The sequence below is a fragment of the Myotis lucifugus genome, unplaced genomic scaffold (assembly GCF_000147115.1).
Source record: "Myotis lucifugus unplaced genomic scaffold, Myoluc2.0 scaffold_5, whole genome shotgun sequence".
Classification (NCBI taxonomy): domain Eukaryota; kingdom Metazoa; phylum Chordata; class Mammalia; order Chiroptera; family Vespertilionidae; genus Myotis; species Myotis lucifugus.
In genome coordinates this window covers 4,432,050-4,455,381 of record NW_005871053.1, presented here as the reverse complement: position 1 = coordinate 4,455,381, position 23,332 = coordinate 4,432,050, and the positions used below count along the sequence as shown (strand labels likewise).

The 23,332-nt window shown below is 38.0% G+C and overlaps 1 protein-coding gene across 3 annotated transcripts in view; it reads right to left on the bottom strand.

Annotated features, from left to right (window-relative positions):
• Window positions 1-4,208: 4,208 nt before the first annotated feature.
• LOC102430467 (zinc finger protein 385B) overlaps window positions 4,209-23,332 on the bottom strand; it is a 174,905-nt gene continuing 155,781 nt past the window's right edge. For all 3 annotated transcript variants that reach the window (XM_023744421.1, XM_006083048.3, XM_006083051.3), the window contains exons 5-8: window positions 9,744-9,989; window positions 8,410-8,588; window positions 7,712-7,813; window positions 4,209-5,689 (exon numbers count right to left, since the gene is read on the bottom strand). In XM_023744421.1, the coding sequence (XP_023600189.1) occupies window positions 5,471-5,689; window positions 7,712-7,813; window positions 8,410-8,588; window positions 9,744-9,989 (746 nt within the window). In that variant the 3' untranslated portion in view covers window positions 4,209-5,470. The remainder of the gene's footprint in view (window positions 5,690-7,711; window positions 7,814-8,409; window positions 8,589-9,743; window positions 9,990-23,332) is intronic.

The following is a 23,332-nucleotide window of genomic DNA, read 5'->3' as shown; positions in this document are numbered from 1 at the left end:
TATAGCAAGCTATAATTTACAAAAGCTTTTTTACATGTTCAATTTTATTTGCTCTCAGAACCACCTTGTGTCTTGGATACTATTATATCTATTTTATAACGTATATGTGAAGAACTGAGACTGGGAATATGACATAACATCCATTTTCTGACATAAAATCACAAAACTAGTAAGTATATAACATGGCCAGGATTTGAATTCTGATCTTTTGAGAGCAAATTATGTATTATTCTCATTTATTTCTTCTCTATCCTAATTTTATTTGTTCACTGTAATAAAAATGAAATGCAGGTGCTTAATAACAAGCTTGTCTAATCATCTGTACATAAGTGACTTTTTATAAGGAAGAATTGACATGAAGATACTTTCATTGTACCTACAGAATGCATTCCATCTGACAACCAGAAGTTTGATGCAGTTTGAGCACCTAGTGTGGAGTAGAATAATACATTTTATTGTCACTCTGGCTTTAGAAATTGTAGCCAAAGAAATCCGAGCAATTCCCTACAGTCACACTGCATAGCTACCGAGAACCTGTACCATGTCCATGAATTTCCCCATGGAGCTAATTACTTGGAGGAAGGTAGGAGGCAAAGATGAGCATCCCCTGTGGAATTTGTTCTTGGTCTACACAGCTTCTCCTCAGCCCACCTGGGTACCAGACACTGGCATTTTCCCAAAGAGGTCATGTCACCTTTGATATTGAGGGACATCATATTAACAAAACAAGTATCTGATGGAAGTAACACTGTAAGAGAGGCCAGAATCCACACAGCAGACCTACAAAGGTGAAATGAAATTCTGCCACCTGTTATCTGAAGATGCTTGTGCTTATCAAGGGTGTATTCCTGGATGCTAACTTAATCTTTAACTAACAAATAGTTTCTGGCTATCTCTCCCTCCCACAATAATCCTCTCTCCCATGCACCCCTGGGTGTGGGTTCTTATTTCTCAAAACATCCCCAAACTCAATCTCCTCACTGAGTCTCCTTAGACTCCTACAGACAGTCTTACTTAGCACAAGATTTCCACCTGATGCCCTGTCAGCTCTTTCTCCTTTGTTCTGCCCCTGCCCCCTCAATGGGAATCCCTTGATTCTCTTCCTCAACTATATTACTGTAGGGTAGTTTTTCTTAGAGCAGTTTCTTAGAGAAAAATTGTGCACCACCATAACAATTTCTGTTCCAGAAAGTAAGAATTACCTTAGAGCAGAGAAGGAACAAATCAGGGGCTGATGTGTTTGGTGCATAATACGAATGAAAATTTTGGCGTTTTGCTCTTAGAATCCTCCTATATAATAAAAGGCTAATATGCAAATTGTCCCCTCAACCAGGAGTTTGACCAGGGGGTGGGGCCAGCTGGCCAAGCTCCCACAGCCCCTCCCCCTGTCAGCCCCACCTCCAAACCCGCCCCCCAGATCGGGGGCGGAGCTGGCCTGCCAACCACCCACAGTCGGACCCCACCCATGCACGAATTCATGTATTGGGCCTCTAGTAGTTTAATATTGTTAGATAGGTATCTGTACAGCTTTAAGTAATTTGCCTTTGTAGCTGCATTTCCCCCTGTTAATATATCATTGACTCATTTATTGCAGATCCCTTCCTCTTCCTATTTATGAGTGCATTTCACAATGTGCCTTTAAAATCTCATTATTTAGTTTTTAATACCCAAGAGGTTGTTTCTCTCCCAAAGAATAATGGTACTTGAGATGAAGAGAAATGCTCCTGAGACAGGGTTGCCAGACTTAGAAAAATAAGTAGTCTATCCATTTAAATTTGAATTTCAGATAGACAACAAATATTCTTTTTTTCAAAAATAGTTTTTATTGATTATGTTTTTAGAGAGAGAGGAAGGGAGAGGGAGAGAGAGAAACATTGATTGGTTGTGGACACATCCTGACTGGGGACTGAACCAGCAGGCTGGGCATGTGCCCTGACTGAACCAGTGGCCTTTCAGTATATGGGGTGACGCTCAACCAACCGAGACACACCAGCCAGGGCAACAAATATTCTTTTAATATAAGTATGTCCCAAATATTGTATTCTTATTTATGGAACATACTTATGCTATATGCAATATCATACTAAATGTTATTAGAATGCTATACTAAAAATTATCCATTGTATATCTGAAATTCAAGTTTAACTGGCTGTTTTTTAATTTTTCTGGCTATCCCACATTAGAGCAATTTTCAGATTCTTCAGAGACCAGAGCTGGGCTATGTCAGAGTGAGCGGCACACTTTAAAACTTTCCCAATAAGTGTAGGGGGTAAAGTGGTGGTTCAGAAGGTTGCAGGTTTGATTTCTGGTCAGGGCACATACCTAGATTGTGTTTGATCCCTGGTTGGGGAGTGTACAGGAGGCAAGCAATTAATGTTTCTCTCTCACATTGATGTTTCTCTCTCTCCATGCCTCCCCTTTTTCTCTCTAAAAAAGATCAATAAATAAAAAAAAACAAACTGACATAGGAAGGGGTATTAGTTCAAATATGTATAACCCCTTAGGATTGACCAACTCTGCTGCCTTAGAATCAGTGTGGATGATATGTCTGTTTAATAATGTTTACAAATGATTGTTTGAAGCTACTCCTGACTTATTTTTGGAAGTATTCATTTAAATGAATTGCTATTATTTTTACTTCCTCCCTTAGGTGATTTAAAAAAAAATCTTAAACTCTATGAATCTAATCAGTACATTCCTGAGTCTATTTAAATATTGACATTAAAATTTTTTAGTATTGCAGTAATCTTTAATGGAATAGATGATGATACAAGAAAAATGAAATATAATTGCCATTGGAGTCCATAAAAACAACAAAAAACAAACAAACAAAAATTCTCCAAAGTGTTAAACAAACACAACTTTTTCATGTCTATAAGCCATGTCTGAAGGTCCAACCAAAGTTTAGTGTAATTGGTATTGGTTAGAGTTCAAATCAGTCATATTTAAAAAAAAAAATCAACCAAATTCTGAATGCCAAACTGAAATCCTAATAGACTCTAAAAGTAACCTGATTGTAAGTCTAGAATATTAAGTGAAACACTTTTCAAATAGTTGGATAAACTCTTTGGTAGAGGAAGCCTGTTGCCATATATCACAGCTGCACTGCCATCCATTCACCTTAATTTTCAGAAATGAGAATTTAGGTCCTACTCCCATTCCAATTCTTCTCATTTTAAAAAACTTACATGGTTTGGGCTTATGGTAGGGGAAAAGGGAATTAATAATAACTTTGTTAGCACTTGCCTCAAAATTCTACAATGGAGTGGTAAAGATGACTACAAATTCTTTGCTCTTCTTCACATTGAAAAGTGAATAATTTCCTTTTCCTTGCACCTCTTTGGCCTCAGTGACTTGCTTGATCAATAGAATGCACCATAAGTTTTGAGACAGTTTTACAAGAAGCATTTTGACTTCCACTTAGGCCCCTTGAAATCTTTGAGAGTCCAGAGTTACTAGGTAACTATCTGAGACCACATGGCTCTTGAAAACTACTCCAGTAGAGGTCAGCCTTCCAGCCATCTTCATCCAGGCAGACATAGAAGTGAAGCCATGTTGAGCCTCTAGACCAGCCCACCCACCAGCTGAATATGACCAACGGACCTCTTAGTGCCCCAAGGAAAGGAAGAACAGCCCAGCCTAGCTCTGTGGGAATTCCTGACTCCTGAAATTGTAACATAACAAAATGATTGTTATTTTAAGCCTTTAAATTTTGGTGTTCTTTGAGCAGCAATAGATAATCATAACAAAAGGGATGTATTAACCTTTACACTTGAGAACAGAACGAGGTGGAAGTAAAGAGGGGTGGGCTGATTAGAGGAGGTAAAGGGGGAGGAGTGAAATAAAATCCTCTAAAAAGAGAGTGTAATTGCCATGGATATGAGTAAAAGATGGCCTAGGGATTTAGAAGACACACAGTAAGTTTAAAAAATTCAGTCCCAATTTTTTGGCAGGCTGCTACCATTATTTTGGGTCACACTCACAACTTTGGCCCAATTTCTCTGAGATTCAGAGGGAAAACAGCAGCAAAGTCTCGCCTCATACAGATGCTGTGAACAGCAATGAATAAACATGACAAATAAATATGCTGGAAATGCTAAATATGTAAAAAGCAATCTTTGCATCTACTGAAAATCTTTCATCAGATGATTTCAAATTGAAGGTATCTCAGGAGAAAATCACTTTGAAAATACAAACATGTTTTTATATTTTGTACTTTTATTGAAAAGGTACATTTAAAAAAATACACAGACATTTTACCATTTACAGATTGCAGATACAGATGCTCAAAAAGAGTTCACTCTGGTTTGTTGTGTTATGATACTTCTTACCCCTGATATCACAAACATTCCAGTTTTGTTGATACCAGCTTAGAGAGGGAGCATGGCAGCATGACCTGCAACATATTCAGTGAACAGAAAGACAAATTGTTCAATTATAAATTTTTTATCTTCTGTACATTATTGCATTAGGGAGCCACAAGATTATGTAGCATCATTACAAATGAAAACAGGTTAAAAACGAAGAAGATAATTACGTAGAAATACATGGATTCATTGTCTTCTTGCAGAATGCACAGGAGGTGCAAAAATGTGCAATTTAGGAAGCTCTTTTCTGTTTGTATACATTTGCTTAGCAACTCAAACTGGTGAGGAAGCTACAAAATAAGTTAAACAAAAATAGCAAACAGGTAGTAATTATAGCTATGTTATATGGCTTTCTATTTCATTTAAATATCACCCAATAAAATGGAAAATGAAAAAAAAATACATTACTTTATCTTTTGTTCTCTTAAAGAGAAAATTCAAAGCTATTTTGCTTCCTAACATTTACACAGCAACTAAAAAGTGTTTAATTCAGACAAGAGATACAGATCTAGTACTACACCGGATACAACAGTACTTGGGTCTAAAACAGTACACAATCCCTGTCAACGATAGTACACCAGAAAGAAAACGTTGTGATCCATTGGTAGGACGGGGCCCACAAGTAAGCACTTGTGTTCATCTGTTTGTGTTCCACACCAGAATGTGCCCAATTTGATTCCAGAGTTATTTACAGACATGTGAGGAAGACCCTACTTTTCAAGTCTGTCAGGAAAATATTCCATATTGTTTCTAAGCCAGATCACCCTCATGGAAAAATAGTCAGAGAATGATATATGTCTATGTTTTTTTTTCTGACCAATACAGTCGCAAGAAACCAAATATCTCAGATACACAGATTGAATGGCGCAGGGCAGGGGGCAGGGATAGGGAGATAAAGCTTGTGCTGCTGGGATTCCTCAACGACAGGAGCGGGCCCTAAAAGCACGCTGGAATCTAGTGATGGGTTGTTCTTTGGAGTCGGGCTCACAGCTTGTGGCGGGGTGAGGGCACTGCAACACAAAACGCTTGACTTGCTGAATCCTTTTGGCTTTTCTTCTCAACGTTCCTACTTACTGGCCTCAACCGACTCGGGGCTTGCAGACTTAGTAGGGAGCAAAGAGGATGGAGGCAGGCGTGGCACGGATGGGCCCGTGGCCCGGCCTCAGGAGGGCGGGAGGTATGGCTGGCGCCTGGAAGAGCGAGGCGGAAGGCCGGGGTGGCAGTGACAGCGCGGAGGACACCGCAGCTGCCGCTGCCAGGGGCGAGGACAGGAAGGCTGGGGCCAAAGGCTTCATCATATCTTTCTGGAATGCAAGTTTTGCCTAAAGGAAGGAGAGAACCAGGGAGGGGGTGGGGGGATTGTTTTGAATAAGCAACACAGATATATTTTTATAAGTTAAGCAAGGACATTAAGAAGTCAAATTTAAAAAATCTTTACTCTTGCCCAGCCCACGTGGTTGAGTGGATGAGCGTGGACCTATGAACCAGGAGGTCACCATTCGATACCTTGTCAGGGCACATGTCCGGATTGTGGGCTCGAACCCCAGTGGGGGTGTGTGCAGGAAGCAGCTGATCAATGATTCTCACGCATCATTGATGTGTTTATCTCTCTCTCTCCCTTCCTCTCTGAAATCAATAAAAATATATATATTTAAAAAAATATTCTCAGAAGTCAAGAAATGACCATTTTCACAAAACTGGTTTCAAAGGCTCCATGGGTACCTTTACTTTTATTTGTTTCCATTTCAGCTCTTTTTGGTGGTCTTTGCCTTCAGACACTAGGGTATAGGAAAGCCCCTCTGAACAGACAGATCATACAGCTGCTCAGAAAGAAAAGCAATCATCCCCAAGGGTTCCTGCTTAGACAATGGAACTCAATTCAAAATTCTGACTTGTCATAATCCACAATGCAGCCTTGAAGAGGTGTTTTATTATTTAAAAAATTTTTGAAGAGTGTTCATGACCCTTTACCTCACTTCTCTTCCAAAAGCTGCACTGGGATAGGTGACTGGTGTTCCGGACATTAGGGACCATGAAGCGTCATGAAAACAAAGTCAGTTTACACCCCTCTCGCTGGCCAGTTAAAAAGCATTCCTTGAAAAACTGCAGCTAGCTCAAATTTCCTTCATTGGGAATCACGGTAAGTGGGCCAGCAGCTATCTCTGGAAAGGAATCCCAGGGTGGAATCTTCCTGTGAAGTAAGACATTGATCCTTAATTTCTCTTTTGCCATCAGGAAGAGTTCTGAGGCTCGATTTGCTTAGTGCAGGTTACACTGCTCAGCATCAGAGGGAGGCTATAGAGCGGTCGGAAGGTAACCTGAGCAAGGCCTACACCTGGCCACTCCCAGCTTCACCCTCAGATGGAATGTCAGCCTGGGTCCCAGGGAAATTATAAAATCCAGTCGTCTGGGTATTTACATGGCACCTATCGCTGAAGTCCTTGGGTAGTTTATTTAAAAAAAATATTTTTATTGATTTCAAAGAGGAAGGGAGAGGGAGAGAGAGATAGAAACATCAATGATGAGAGAGAATTATTGATCGGCTGCCTCCTGTATGCTCCCTACTGGGGATCGAGTCCACAACCCGGGCACGTGCCCTGACTGTCCACAGGCCAATGCTCCATACACTGAGCCAAACCAGCCAGGGCTCATTGGGTAGTTTTGCAAAGAAACTGACAACCGCACATACTGAGAGCAGGTGAAACAGGCCGATTACCAACATGCCTACTAGACATGGAAAGAGGGCAGCACACACACCTACTTTACTTATCTGGGTCAGAGGGGTTGAGGGGGAGGCAGAAGGAAAGAGGGAGAGGGAGAGGGAGAGGGAGAGGGAGAGGGAGAGGGAGGGAGAGGGAGAGGGAGAGGGAGAGGGAGAGGGAGGGGGAGAGGGAGGGAGAGGGAGGGGGAGAGGGAGAGGGAGAGGGAGAGGGAGAGGGAGGAAGAGAGGAAGACAGAGAAGGGAGAAGGATGCTAGGATGCTAAATGGGTGAATTTTAGTTTTCTGAAAGCAATCCCTTTTCCCAGGTTCAACAGTCATTACTTGTCCTTGTTCCTGAGCCCTTTCTTTTCTTTATATGCTTAAGAAGGTCGTCTTTTCAAAAGGTGGTCCTAAAAGGGCGAGGTATTAGCTCTTGAAGAGGTTCAGCTTCTCTAAGGAAGCTTTCTTCAAGGTGTCTTATGGCAGGAACTAAGCAGTTCATTCTAAAATTTCTGTCTATGAGGGCTGTTTAAGTTCCAAACCTTTCAGGACTAATTAGTCCCTGGGACCTCCTTACCCACAGAATCTGCCCAACCCAGCAAGGCTGCCCCACAAAACAGGTGAGCAGGCAAGGTGAACTTACTGCTAAGAGGCTTGGGCTCCGCTGGAGTTTGTTGTAGGGGCTGTATTTTGGCTTCAGTGGTTTCCCTGCAACTCGATCCTTATGCCTTCGGCTAGAAATGTGCTGAAAAAAGTTTGCTGCATTAGCTGAATCTAAATGTGAGTTCTATTTCATGTAAAATATATTTCCAGATAGAGGTAGCTGGTTTCACCATGATTTGAGGCTTTCATATCAGATGTAGCTGGACCCAGTTCTAGGTACAAATTCCAAGGTAGTGTGTGGATTAAGACTTGCTCCCCACTCCATTGTAATGCCTCTCTCCCTTTCCTCTTTCTCTATAGATCTTATTCAACTTTGCCTGGTGTTACCACTGTGACTGTGGAGTCTGTCCCCCTAACCAGATTTTGGGTCTTTGGATGATCAGCTGAATGGCCCACTTGTCTTCCAGAAGTTCCTGCTTGACTGTGAGCTCCAGGTGACGCTGTACTCATCTGTCGCTAACACCTAGTCTGGAATCTGACATATAGTAACAATAGGTATGCAAATATTTGGTAGTGACTTTTTCTTCCACAAAGCACCTGTATTTTGCATATTGCATGCATCATATAAAGGTTAGTTAATTTAACTGAGAGCACAGTGAGAACCATTATATAGATGAGGAGATATACAGTCAAGTGGTGACCCCAAACAACAGTGACTACTAATTCAGAATACATTACCTGTTTGAGTTGAATTTCTGAATTAACATGGACATCACAGATTTCACAATGAAATGTCTTGTTCTGTAGTCCTGACCCCTTACTACCATTCTGCATCTTTAATCTTGATCCAGGTCTAGGATAGGACTTAATTGGACCAGCCCCATTACGAGCTTCAACCATGGTCTTGTGTTTAGATCCTAAATTAGAAAGAGACACATATTAAATAGAGATTTAAGAACTATATGAAGCTCTTTGTTTTCTTATTCTTGAGAGGTTATCTTCAGGTTGAATTTCCCAATGCTTTTATTGTTTAATAACCATTTTAATTCTTATAAATTTAACACGTTTTCATTGTAAAAAAACAGGAAAACAGAAATAAAGATTACTTATGTTTTCAAGACCCAGACATAATCAAAGTTATCATTTTAGTGCATTTCTTTTTAGTTTAGTTTATAGTATATAAAAAATAAATATAGCCAATAATGTTTTGAGGAATTTGCAAGGTGAAAGATAATTATTAAAACAACAATCGTAAGGTATAAAAATGTCAAATCTCTATATTGTATACCCTAAACTAATATAACTAATATACTGTTGTATACCAACTATACTTAAACTTTAAAAATCAGCATAAAATATATTTTTTGAAAATTGGGATCAGACTAATTAAATATTCTGAAAATTTCACATATCAACTTATAAACATTTTCTTATAATTATATATTTTTTAAAACCACTTTTGTCTTTATTGATTTTAACTTTTTTAAAAAAATACGTTTTTATTGATTTTAGAGAGAGTTGTAGGAAGAGAGAGCGAGATAGAAACATCAATGAGAAACATTGATTGGCTGCCTCCTGCATGCCCCCTACTGGGGATTGAACCTGAAACCCAGGCATGTATCCTGTCTGGTGCATAGGACTACCTCAATCCACTGAGCCACACCGGCAGTCTATAATTACATTTTAATGACTGAATAATATAATCTGTCATATTGAGTTACTATAATTGTTCAATATTTCCTTACTGAGGGACTTTTAGGTTATTTCTATTTTTTTCTCTTGTAAATGTATTGCAGTGAATATTGTGCATAGATATATGTCTTCATCCTCGCCACTTCCTTGTAGTGAGTTTGGGGAGGTATTAGGTACATTTAGAAAATATAGAACAGAACAAGTTTTATCTCCAATCTGCTTTTGCCTTGCTGATCAGGCTTTTCTCAAAATCATACATCTGAATCAGAAAAGTAGAGAAGACGGGGAACAAACCTAATGTTTGAACACCCAATGTATTCTGAAAGGAAAAGTTGGATTTTGTTATGCACATTATTTAAATCCCAACAATAGCCGCTAACCTGTGTTGTGTGCCTCCAGCTGTGACAGGGAGTTCACCGCCACTTTGCATAACGAACAATAAAGCAATTTTTTGGCTTTTTCTTCTTCTGACTCAGAGACAGTACCAGGAGCCCCATTGGTGCTCTTGGAGGGAGAAGTGTCTGTGCCCAGGGGCAGGGCTGTGGTGCCAGATTTGAGGAGAAAGGAGCCACCTTCAGAGTTTGACGGCTGGCTGGAACTGCTGACTTTTAGCTTCCCTCTGTCTTCTAAGAGAGACACAGAGACATGGTATTAAAGCTTCATGTATCATATCAACACAGATAAATGGACATACAGGAGTTAAAAATAAGAATTTGATTTCTATATTTGGTTTTCCCCCAGCACAGAGTTTAGTCCATAAGTCTGATTAAAACAGAATCCCATGCCATCAGTTTCCATATCAGGTCACCCCAAGGTCATGATGACATAAGAAATGACTCATTCTCCCACTTGAAGCCCGTAACTTTCTACCTAATACCCTTGAATTGTAAATTTTGCTCCAGGATGTCTTTAATATATAGGGAAACCAGATACCCTCCAATATGATGACATTATGTGATAGTAACATGAAATAAGTCATTAGGCAATGGGAGTTTCATTTGACTACTCATGTTTTAATTAGGACATGAATATAAAGTTAAAATTCAATTTTTACACCAAGTTAAACATTTCAAGTTTGGCATGTGTGGCAGAGAGGAGGAAAGAAACATGGTTTATTTTGGTTATGATTAGTTAAGTTTTTGCTGCTCTTTGAATGGAAATAATTTATCTAAAATATAGGATGCAAAGATTCCATTATACGTATTAACTACTGCCACTCTAAGTTATAAATTTCTATTTTTGTATAATATTGTATAAATTTAATTATATTAATCAAATATTTCTATACATTTCTGTATAATATTCTATTCTTATCAAAACCCATTTTATTATTCTTTTTCTGTAAACTGTTTTCTGCTTCCCTTAATTCTTTTTAAAAAAATTTAACCTTGTTTTTGAGAGTAGTACAGATGTCCCTTTTTTTCTCCATTGACCCCCTCCACTCCTTACCTGTCCCCCCTCCAGGCCTTCACCATACTATTGTCTGTGTCTATGGGTTATGCATATATGCATATAAATTCTTTGGTTAATCTCTCCCCACCCAGCACCTCATAATGACATTAACCATAAGCACTATATGAGGTTTAACCAAATAAGTTACAGACATCTGGCATTTTGATCATGCAGCTACTAAATGATTATAATCTTTAAGGCCCATATGCAGTCTGTATGAGGGGCCAGAGTGACTTTAACTCTCCAGGGTTCATTTGCTATTCAAGACGCTCTGTTCAGTGGCTCCTTTGGGAAAGAAAAGGGAACTTCTTAAGCAACAGCGAAATCCATCACAGGTTTAATCCTACTAGAGCTGGTGCTCTTAGAAAATGGCCATAGATATGCTAATAAACTCTCATTAAGAGAGAAAGAGAATTAAACCTGAAGATATATTTGTCCATTGCCCTAGCTAATTTGGAACTCTGTACCATGGGCCTGTGTACCATGGGACCTGTGTGATGACCAAGAGGCCAGGTGTGACCAATGGAACAGCAACATGACAGTATGTCTGTTCTGCATACCAGGCAGACCAAAGCTTTCACACACATCAAAACTAAAAGGAGATCACATCTCTACTTAATTGATTGAGGGATCAGCCGTTGACTCCCATCCCGTTTTCTGCCTTGGATCCATCCAGGTCAAGACCAGATATAGCAGGGATTCTACAGATGAATTCCAAGTCTGGATGGTATTTAGAATAAGTGAATGCTCAGGTCCCTTTTTATCCTTGGATTCCACAATCTATATTCCTTTCCAGAAACTTTATTAAAACTTTAGGATGCCATGAAGTATGATGGAAAATATTTTAGATGTTCACTAAACTGACCTCAACAGTAGTAGAGAAGGAAGTGAATCATCCTTCCTAAATGATAATAGTGAGTAAATTAGATTGAAGATTATTATTTCAGGCCTGGAACTCTTTTATCAATAAGGACCCCTCAGACTAAAATTGCAATTTTATAGAACACACCAAGTGAAATTATTCAGTAATCTTAACATTTGCCCTTATGGCATTACTGTTTTTTATGACGGAAACCTAAGTTATTGCATAGCAAAATCTTTCCTTCAAACATTTCATAAAATATTTCATATAAATTTGACCTAAAGAATCTGACCTGTTTTAGTCACTTACTTATTCTCTCTCTTTTTCATATTACTATTTTAATGTCCCTTATATTGATTTCCTCCATATATTTCTACATTAACAAAGAATTTACAAAGTACTATCACTTACATTGTCTTCATATCTCTCACAGCAAACTTGTGAAACAGGTACGGCAGCAAATGATTATTCCTTTCTTAAAGATGAGAAAACTAGGGCTCATACAGATTAAATAATGTCCCACAGGTCAGTAGGTGGCATAAATGAGCATGATGCTTTCTCTAGCTATTCATGAGTGGTAGTGAATTAATCTTCCTGCACAAAGGGAGGAGTTCATATGGCACTAACATGATAAAAGACATACAATAGCCACCCAGAAAGGTGAAAAGCTGTTACTTTGTTTTAAAATTGTAGTTTAGTTTTAAAGCTTATTTTCCTTAAATGACAATATTTACCATATTCAACAATTATCCAATTCAGGTAACATTGAGAAGATGAACAAAATTACACCTTTTCTCTGTATCTCTATTTCTTTAAGAAAAATATAACATTTCTTTTTCATATATCTTTTTCAAAAGTGGTCATTTATTCATTAACAGAGGCATATTAACAATATGCTAGTTGCTGACAATGTGCTAGACTGAAGAAAATAGTAAATAAAGCAGGTATAGACTTTAAGAAAGTAACAGTTTAGCACGGGAAATGAGACAGTCATTCAGAGATGTCTAATTTATGATGGAAACTAGTAAGAGGCATGGGAGCATAGAGCGGGGAAATGATTACTCCTAGCCTAGGAAAAAGGAGACATTTTTCATGAAGAAAGTGGCATTTTGGCTGGGTTTTGAAGGTCAGAGTTAGATAAGCATAGAATGGGATGAAAAGGAGTAGGAGGTGAATGGGTGGAATAAGTGGAAGCATGAGTGAATGCTTAGGTGTTAGAAAGTGGGGTCTGCCTGGTGAATATCTGGTATCATCATAGATGATGACAACAATGCCTAACTTCATTATTCCTCATTTTAATTGCTTGATATTTTTATCAAATCCCATTATATTATTTCTCTTTCCTTACTGGCATTTTAAAGCCTCCTTATTTTGTGTATTAGAAAATTTAATTAATGTACTGTTTACTTCCTTTTTTTAAATAAGAGGCATGTCATCGGCAACTTCTGGTTAATATGAATTCCACTTTCAAGTATTCCCTCACATAAAGCAGGGCTCTGACTGTCTTAATTATTTCCTGATTACTCAAACACCTTTTCAAAGGTTTTATCCTCCAGGATTTTGAAGCAAAATTTGCTCAGCTACATCAGAATTGCCCTTTGTAACAGATATCCATAATTTATGCAGCCAAGTGAATTTATTTCTTCAAAGTAGCCTCCTTGGGAGGTTCCACGTTAATTTACTTATTTTCCAAAGCTCTCAACATTTTGAAAACCTCTTTTTGGGAGCTGTTTTCATATCCAGTTGATAAACCATGTGAAAGAAATCAGCTTTCAATATTTTTTACTCCAGAAACTTTACTCAAATTAACCCACCTATTCAATAAAACTAAGCACTATATGACTGAAATACAGCCTCAGAGAAAATGAAACATCCTAACACAGAATATCCTCACACAGAAATGAAAAGAACATGCCAAATTTTACATATTGGGCCAATCTGATGCCGGTGCGCCCTTCACGTACAATGCCACGTCATCATACCTAAAGCCAAATTCCAGAAACTCGGTGTCTTCAAGCACAGTTGATCACTGGGAAGCTTGCTAATTCCTAATGAACTACATTTCTATCTAATTTTTACATCTTGGCTTTTAGACTAATCCTGGAAGCAGTGAACGTTGTATATAAATTAAAGTGACTCTTCACTGAGTCAGAATCTGTATGTCCTTACCTTAAAAAAGCAAAGAAACGTATGCATTTTAAATAATTTAAGCCAGGTCACTAATTTCTTAAGTTCAAAACAGTCCAGGGCTGCAATTTTCTGCCAGGCTACCATCCTGACTTAGGATAGCCCTGCTCTCTCCATTTGAAAGCCTATGTCAATTGGGTCCTGGCCATTGGACTACACCCTGCAGTGATTTTGTGGCCCAACAATATGACTGTCACTGCCCTCCTTGTCTGAGGTCTGCATGACAACTGCCCCACTGTCCCCTGCGCCACTTTGTTGGGGAGCGGAAGTTGTCAGTGTCACACTCAGATAAAACAGTGGCACCTCCAGATATTTCCATGTTGAAAGCTGGCACTGATAGTAATGAACTTGTCACTTTTAGTTCTTTTTTTTTCTTTTTGGAACTTTTCTGAGAGTTTATTTGAGCCAAACAGAGGATATGCCTGCACTTGTCACTTTTCTAAGGGAGCACAAAAGAGGGCTTGTTTGCTAGTGTTTGAATCTAATGAACAGCTTTCTCCTATTTTGTGTAGTTTTCCAGCCATTTGACTTGTACAATAGAAAAGTCACATTTCAACTTCTTCAGGGTGAAAAATTGCCCCCTTTCCGATTTGTCACTAAGAGATGTGAAACAGTTATTTCTGAGGCAGCTTTATTATGGAAAATAGAATAACTAACTCATGCCACTCAAATCAAGTCCCTCAGGGAGTAGGTCCAGTAACGATTCAAAAGCCAGGAATAAGATTAAAAATGAATTTTCTAGGTCGAATGAGGAGCAGGTTCTTTTTCTTCTAACTGAATGGCCCTTTACAAAGGAAACATAGGTTCTCAAGGTACAAGGAAAATGTTTGAATTCTGCTCCTCCCACCTCCTTCATCTCTAGATGAAGAGTTTAGGGTTCAGCTTTGATACTCCAGGTTTGGAGAAATGCACACTGACAATGGGAACGTCAGTCTGAGAGATGACGAGGAAACTGAGTTTTTCTTCATCTAAAAAGTGTATCTTTGTTTAATACAGAAAATCTAAAAAATGTACAGTCAGCAAACAAGCTCATTGCTTCAGGCTGTTTGAGGGAGATAGGGGTCAGCCCTCACTCCTTCTGGACCTAAATGGGTACTGCCTGCCCTAAGGGGCTGTGCAGACATTCAGGGGCTGGACTGCCCAGGCATCAGAAAGCTACCAATCCTTTAAAAATAGATATTGCTAAAAGCTAATCATATTTTTACATTTTAAATCTAGCATTTGTGCCTAGACTCAGTCTGCTGACTTATTACCAAGTTGTCAAAGCCAGCTGCATATTGAAGACCTACAGGATGCAGGAGAAAGTTTGCTGGCCATAGAAAGTGATATTAATTTAACAGGCCTACATCCCCAAAGGGGTTTGTCCGGGGTTTCTCATCATGCTAAGTCCCTTAGGAATTTTGCAACATAAGGACTTATAACCGTGACCATAAGAGAATTGAGCAAGGAAGATATAGGAGGTTGCAATACAGATTGTGAACCTCCCAACTATAATACAAAGCAAAAGACTAAGAAGTTGTTTCCCATCTTATCTGTGGCCCAAGATACATAAACCTCATCAAGTCATCAGAAGAAGTTATCTTGCAAATACCATGTGGAGAATAGGGGAGAAAAATGACAACCATAATCCTATCACACTGAACAGAAGTTTTTAACCTGGGTCTGTGGACTCCTTTGGGGCCAATGAGTTCACAGGATCCATGAACTTGAATGACAAATATATCTTTATGTTCACTTATCTCTAACTGAAATGTAGCATTTCTTTCAATTATAAGTGAAGACAACACATTATAGCAGCTGTAGCAGTACCTATAACTTTGTCACCAAGAGAAATCAGATATTTTCATTGGATATTATAATGGTCATAGGAAGCTTAAAATACCATTGAGATAGAGAGTTAGAAACATCGATGAGAAACATCGATCAGCTGCCTCCTGCACATCTCCTACTGGGGATGTGCCCGCAACCAAGGTACATGCCCTTGACCGGAATCAAACCTGGGAACTTTCAGTCCGCAGGCTGATGCTCTATCCACTGAGCCAAACCGGTTTCGGCCCAGATATTTTCATTGGATATTATAATGGTCATAGGAAGCTTAAAATACCATTTATGCTCATCAACCCTTCAAAATTATGATAGATATTAGACCTATTGCTGTATCTTAATGAATGCATTGTATTAATTACTGTGTCACTATATCATAATAAGAAATTGAAAACTATATTTCAATGTAATTGTTTTTCTTTGTAAAACTACAAGTTTTCTTTTATGGATCTAAAAACATTTATTCTGGGACGAGGCTTCATTGGTTGGCTATAAAAGAGGTTAAGAACCTCCATATTTACTATCATTTTATTCTGCCTTCATTTCTGTCCTTAGCCACCATTTTAACCACATTCTACATATCCTAATTACCCTTCCATATCCCCAAGTTATTTAAACGGGATAGTCTTTCACATGTCAACTCCTGTGGAGTACTGGTCCCTCTGATGAGAGGATTTTCACCCTCTTCACCTCCATTCCCAAGCCAGGGTCCCTGTTTGTGTAGCTAACTTCTCACCCACCAGGCATAGATGCTTACTTCCTCTGCTTAAGCCTTCCCTTCCTTCCCAAACAAGGTCAGCATCCCTTTCTTTTCACCATCAAGCTTGTCATCACCTGTTCAGTTTCTAGACATGCTTTCATGTGGGCAAGGCCCAAGTCTGCCTGACTCACTGTCATATACCCAGTCCTAGCGTGATGCTGATATTCCATGGGGGCTCAATAAATATACGCAAATACACTACGCACATGAGTAAACAATTTTAAACTTTCAATTTGATATAATTTGAAATTTTTTGATTTAATGTATTACATGCATTTTTCATGTTGTTATTTTATTTACTTTAAAGCTGCATAATATTCTACTGGATACAAGAACTTTAAATAATTTTTCTCATCATACTCTGGTTTCTCTTCAGATCGCATAAATCTTTCGCCTTTTAAATAATTTTTCTCATACTGATCATCTTATTGACAGTTTTGCATTAGGATTACTTCCTTGGTATTAATTAATTGGTCAAATGGAATAAACATTTTTTGGGGTTTCTTGATTTATCCTATGACATTGCTTTCCAAAAGGGTTTTCTCAGTTTGGAATTTTTTAATATAAACAGAACATCTACTCAAGATTTTTCAAAGTACTTTAAAAAACTTTTGCTAAATGTGAATCATTATGTCTTATGGATGAGTCAAAGGATTGGGTAAAATTTTGGTTGAAAAGAATGAAATAAGAAACTTTTCCTAAACTCAAAATGTGGTACACTAATTTTCACATTGACTAAAAATATTTGTTAATAGAGAAGTAAGAACTAAGATATTGTGCTAGGAAAGACAAATTATTATTTTTAAATTGATTTCAGAGATAGGAAAGGAGAGGGAGAGGGAGATAGAAACATCAATGATGAAAGAAAATTATTGATCGTCTGCCTCCTGCATGTCCCCTACTAAGGATCAAGCCTGCAACACAGGCATGTGCCCTGAACTGGAATAGAACTGTGACCTCCTGGTTCATGGGTCAGTGCTCAACCACTAAGCCACAATGGTCAAGCAGAAGACAAATTATTTTAACTTAGATATGAATTTTGCTAGTTAAATGGGCAAAAATCATCATAAAACTCTGACAGAAGTTCAAATATTGGGGATCCAGGGACAAAATAATCTCTATTGTGACAAGAATTTCTAGTACTATGTCATTTCATATTTGAAAGAAATTAAAGCACATATTTTTTAGAGGTAAAATAATTAACAGTGTACAAAAAGAATTGTACACTAAGAAAAATTTTTGCAAGAAGCTAGGAATACAATGTATGGAATGACTAGTTTCTCCTATTTTTCTGACATAAATGCTAGCAGGAACTTGTCAGGCAGTGTTTCTCATTCTGATTACAACCTCTCCCCTCCTCCCGCTCCTTTGATCTCAGTAGCCAACCCTGGCTTCAGGAGGGCCACCTCTCCACATGAAGGACCCAATTTTCTCCTTCAACAAATGGGGATGTGCTAAATTGTCCCTTCTGTAGCTGTATATAGAGCAGATCGTCAACCTATGAGATGGGGCATCTATCTTATTGAACACGAAGAAAAAGAGCTAACCCATGACTTTTTGCCCTGTCCATGTAAAGGGGGGACACCAGAGCTTCCCCATTCAATTCCACTTAATGATATTCATTTAATATATGCTAACCATATATTAAACTGCTGTGTATAGGATGAAGTACCAGGAGCTGCAGGGCACATACTGGATGAGATGTATTAAGAATGAGTAAAAAGACATTTCGTCCATTATACAGAAATGTGAGGAAGACCAAGAAGGTCCTTCTACATCTTTAAACGTCCCACTGGGAAAGTCAGGCTCATCGAGCCTTAATGTCCTGGAATGAAAACACAAGTGCATTAATTACTATGAGACAATAAAGGAAGCACATAAAGAAGAGTGTAACTGCAGCACTGTTGCATGGCAGGATGGCATGAAATGATCCTAGAGTCAAGATAAGGACAGGGTCTGGGAATTTCTTTGAACATTTCTTTGAACAAATGGTTGCTTTTTATTGAGTGTCTGTTAAGTGATAGGCATGGATCCAAGCACATTTATTAGTTCATTAATCCTGACAGCAAACTGGGGAGTTAAGCATTAGTCCTCCCATTTTATAGATGGGGAAATAGAAGGTCAGTGAACATGACTTGGTCAAGGTTATATGGTCAGTGAGAGGCGGAGCTAATCTGACCTCAAGCTCATGTTCTTTTTACTATGCTATACATGAAAAGTAGGTAAATAACACTCAAGAATTATACCTTGGTTAATTAATATATCCCTATTCAAACTACTCAAAACTTAAAAACAACAACAAATAAAACCAGTTGTAAAATAGGATATATGGGAAGGGATAACGCTTTCTGAGTTTTGAGACTTCTAGCAGTATTACCAAGTGAAAAATAATCCCAAACAGCCTTCAAAAAGCATTTGCAGTACAGTCCACGAACCTTCATCCAAAGGTAACAACATATCATGGTAGTGAATTTGAAGGACTGCCCTAGGGAGACTCTGGTCTTGAAACTACTTTCTATCTGAATGACTCTGAGCCACTATTTTCCCTCTCTAAGTTTCAGTTTCTAGCATTCACCCGAGGATTGTTATGATCATTAAATAAGATAGTATATATAAAATATTTAGCACATTAGTATCAGGCACGTAATGATCATTCAGTTACACATTAATTATTACTAGTACTGCTGTTAAGATTATATTTTGCATATAAGCCTAATAAGCTTGGATCTGTTTTTCTAGAATATGCTCTATTAGGTGCAGCATAATGGAAGATGATAGCTGATCACCTCTCACTGATTGCAGCCAAAAGAGACAGCTGAAATAAGATACCACAGGACGACAAAAAAAAAATCCAAGAAACTAATTACATCAATCATAGGAATATTTATTAGGTTTTACATTTGCCAAGCTCTCTCACGATTATTTCATTTGCTCCATCCAACACTGCTGTGATGTTGCGAGGGCATTATTTGTACTTTGCAGATGAAAAAAGAGAGGCTCAAGAGTTCAACGCCTTCTCTGGAGTCATAGCTAGTCAAAAGAGCAAAGAGTACCACAGTCTACAGGTGTGTTTGCTGTCCAATACCATAGCCAGGAGTGGCTACTTAAAATTAAATATTCAGCTCTTCAGTAGCACAAGCCACACTTCCTGTGCTGAATAGCTATGTGTGGCTAATGGTACTCATGTTGGTAAACACACCATTTTTACCACCTCAGAACGTTTAATTGGATAGTTCTGTCTATAGAAATGGGAGCACCAAACCAGTACTGCATAATACTATGACCGATGTCTATAACTGTGAACCTGATTTTCAGAGACAGAAGTCAGGAAAGATGAAAATACTATAGAAATGTTTCTATAAAAACACTTTAAGCTTTATACTATAAAGCTAAATTTGTACGACACTAGACTCTAAGCATAATCAGAATCTGGCTCAGAATCCTCTAAAGTGCCTAGTACCAGTGCCCTTGCACACAGAATCTACAAATACTGATTGAGTAGTTAGTTCTATTTGATCACCCACCATTTCAGAAAAATATGTCATTTTAAGAGAATTCTTCCTGAAGCAAAAATGTGAAATGTCATAAAAATGTAAGTAATGACCTTTGTTAAGATTTCAAGGTCACCGATGGTTGTGCATTTACGAAATCATTCAATGTGCATACAAAGTCCTTTTATATTCCAATATAATTTACATGCAGACAAGTTTTTTCATGGTGATATAACCCTCAAGGAGATATCCAAGATTTTTTTTTAGAATGTTTTATAACATATCCCTAGTACATCATAAGTTAATAGATCCTCAGTAAATCATAAGTCAGTCTTAACTTTTGGTTTACTTTATTAGAGCAACAGTGGGCACTTCTCTCAGAAGTGGAGAACCTAACAATACCAATAAATGCTCAGTATTATTTGGAAGAAAAGAAAAGGAAAATGCTCAAAAGTTTCAGAAGTTTGTTTTCAGATCATGACACACTACACACTCTTAACTACCTAAGCGTCTTTAGCCTTGCCTGGCAGGTTGCTGTGTCAAAGTCAAGGTGCACAGGCAAAGACGGAGGCAGCTTCATTTTTCAAATTGACTTTGAAAGTCTTAATGATATATGTACATTTCATGAAAATATGAGCCCTAGTATAATGGTCTGTTCTCCTTAGACAGATGGGACTCAATTTATGTTCTACATGATTGTACCCCAGAATTTCATACTTAAGATGTTTGTCATAAATATAGTTAATCTATTATTTTATGAGGGATACTAAATCTCAGCCTCCTGGATTTGGATAGATGTTTGCCAAATTTATGATGGTGCTCATCTATAAATGACAGACGCTGCCAAAGCAGAAAACTATCATTTTTTTCCTACTCAACACCACAAGGTCCTGTTGCTGGAGACAGACACGGGGGAAGAGGCAGTTACGAAGACCTTGCTAGCTAATCGATGGAGTCCTGCGGCAGTCAGCGGAAATGAGAAGTTGTCATTTGGAAAACCTGGCCCCATTTGTAACAACACATAAAAACTGTGGAACACACAGGGGAACCCATAAAAATGACGAGGCGAGGGTCTGTATTTGTATCCTTGGCAGAAAAACTCTTGGACAAAATTGAAAATGCTCTTTCATAAGGCAACAGGGTGATCATAAAAAGCTGAACTGCAGCCTTTGCAGGCAAATCACATGGATCTATTGGTTGATAACTGCTCTGGGTTCACACCCAAGAGGTTGCACCATGCAGAAGGACACCATACTGAAAACTGAAAGGAGCTGTTTTGAGATATCCTATCTTCTTTCCTTCCTTCTTATGTCTTTTCTGACATTGTCATCTGATAGTCTGCATGGTATGGTCATGGGTATGGAATAAATAAAATAATCTCCATGTCCTCAGTGGAAATATTTTAGATGGAATGATTCCAAATGTTACTGAAAATTTGGATAGTGTTCAGAACAACTCAACTGGACACCCTAGGAGGCAGTTCAAGGCTCCTGCCATACTGGCGATGCCCTTCCCAATGTTGATCTCTATCTCAGTCAGTATATTTGGCTTAGACACGTAAAGTCTACAATTGTCAAGCTGGAGCTTTGAGAACATTTGTCATTTACCTGAAATTAGTGTTTTCATTCAAACATGTCCTTGAAAAGATCTGTAAGTTCTAAAGCTTTGCTCTATTATGGTTAAATGCTACAAACAACATACTGCAAAGGAATGAAAGATTATCAATAAAACAATGCCTTAATGGCCCTTTCAATACCATAGCTCCTACTAAAAAAATCAACAGTCAGCAAGCAATTTAAAAGTAACATATGGTCCTACCCACTAATTCTTTAAAAAGTGTTTTAGTGATCTGACTTTGGCCATTGGGATACTTGTATTTTCTCCCCCAAGTAAGAGAGAGAAATTTAGAAGTAATGGGAATAACAGAATATGCAAGAGGCAAGGAGCCCCTAGTTCCTGCTCTAACACCTGGGATATGAGTTGTGGACCTCACACAGGCCATTTAACCCTTCCAAGACCCAAGGTTCTTCATTGTTACCTTGGTAGCAGCTCAAGGTGGTAACTATTATTTTTCTTTGTAGTCCAAATATCCAACACAATAAAAAACACACATGCTAGGTTAGAAATTCTTTTAGGGCAAGAAAATTTCTTTCTGTTCACTGTTGCATCCCAGCACCTGCAAAATATACAGATGTACTATACTCCATAGTACAGTAATATATATTTGTTGAGTGAGTAAATGGATATGAAGTTTGTTGTATGAATCAATGAAAGATGAATACTAATTTCAGCCCTACCAATTACAGGGTTGTTGAGAGGGTCATATGAAAACTTATATGTGACTGAATCTTAAACTGAATAAATTTAAGGTGTTCCTATTGTTATATTTCAAGCATAACATGCTGGTTCCATCATCTTTGCTCTTAATTGCATTTATAAAAATATCTGTAGCATTTTAAGTCATTCCATTGACATTCATCTATTTAGACAGCAACCGATTAAAGGCTGTTTAGCTCTAAATAGCTTTACATACTTTGGAGAACTAGAAATGTATTTTCTCAATCTTTATATCTAATTGATATCTATTGCTAAAGACTAGACATATGGACCATTAGGTTCACTATCAAAATATTTTATCATTAGGTTGATTATCACAATATTTTATTATTTTCAAGAAATAAGGTTTTTCAAAGGCTCTTTTTTTGAACCTGCTATGAGTGGTTAAATGCTGTCACAAAAGAACATTCAATTTGATGTATGGGGCATATTATCACAGGGAGGTGTATTGTCATATGGCATTATGGCACTTGAACTCCAGGGAGAAATTTGGGTAAAGTGTCTGGCCAATATGTTCTCACCATCTTCCTAAAGCTGCCTAATGCTTGCTGTGTTTTGACCCCAATTCTCCCAAAGCACATTTCTCCTCCTTCCTACTATGGTTTGAACTCCCATTAATGTGTCATTAAAAGTTGGGATAGATCCTAGGAGACCATAAAAGACATTTCTTTGGATTTTACATTTAATTCTACGCCAACTTCTAAAATGTGAACAGGACAGCTATTCTTACTTAACTGCCTTTAATGAAACATATTTTTTTCTAATCGAGTATATAATCCAGATAATACAATCTTTGACAGAGTATTGTTTCATAGAAGCAACAATATCCTATAAAAAAATAAAACCAGGCAGGAAGTCCGGAGATGATGAATCTTGTTCTTCCAAACACTGGGTAACCTCCAGCAAATAACTGCCACAGCAGGGACCTGGCCTCAGTTTGCTGCTTTGTAAACTTGAGATAATATTTGACCTCAATACCTGATTGACCTGGGTTAAAATTAATTAGAATATATATATATACATATATATATATATATTTATATATATATATACATA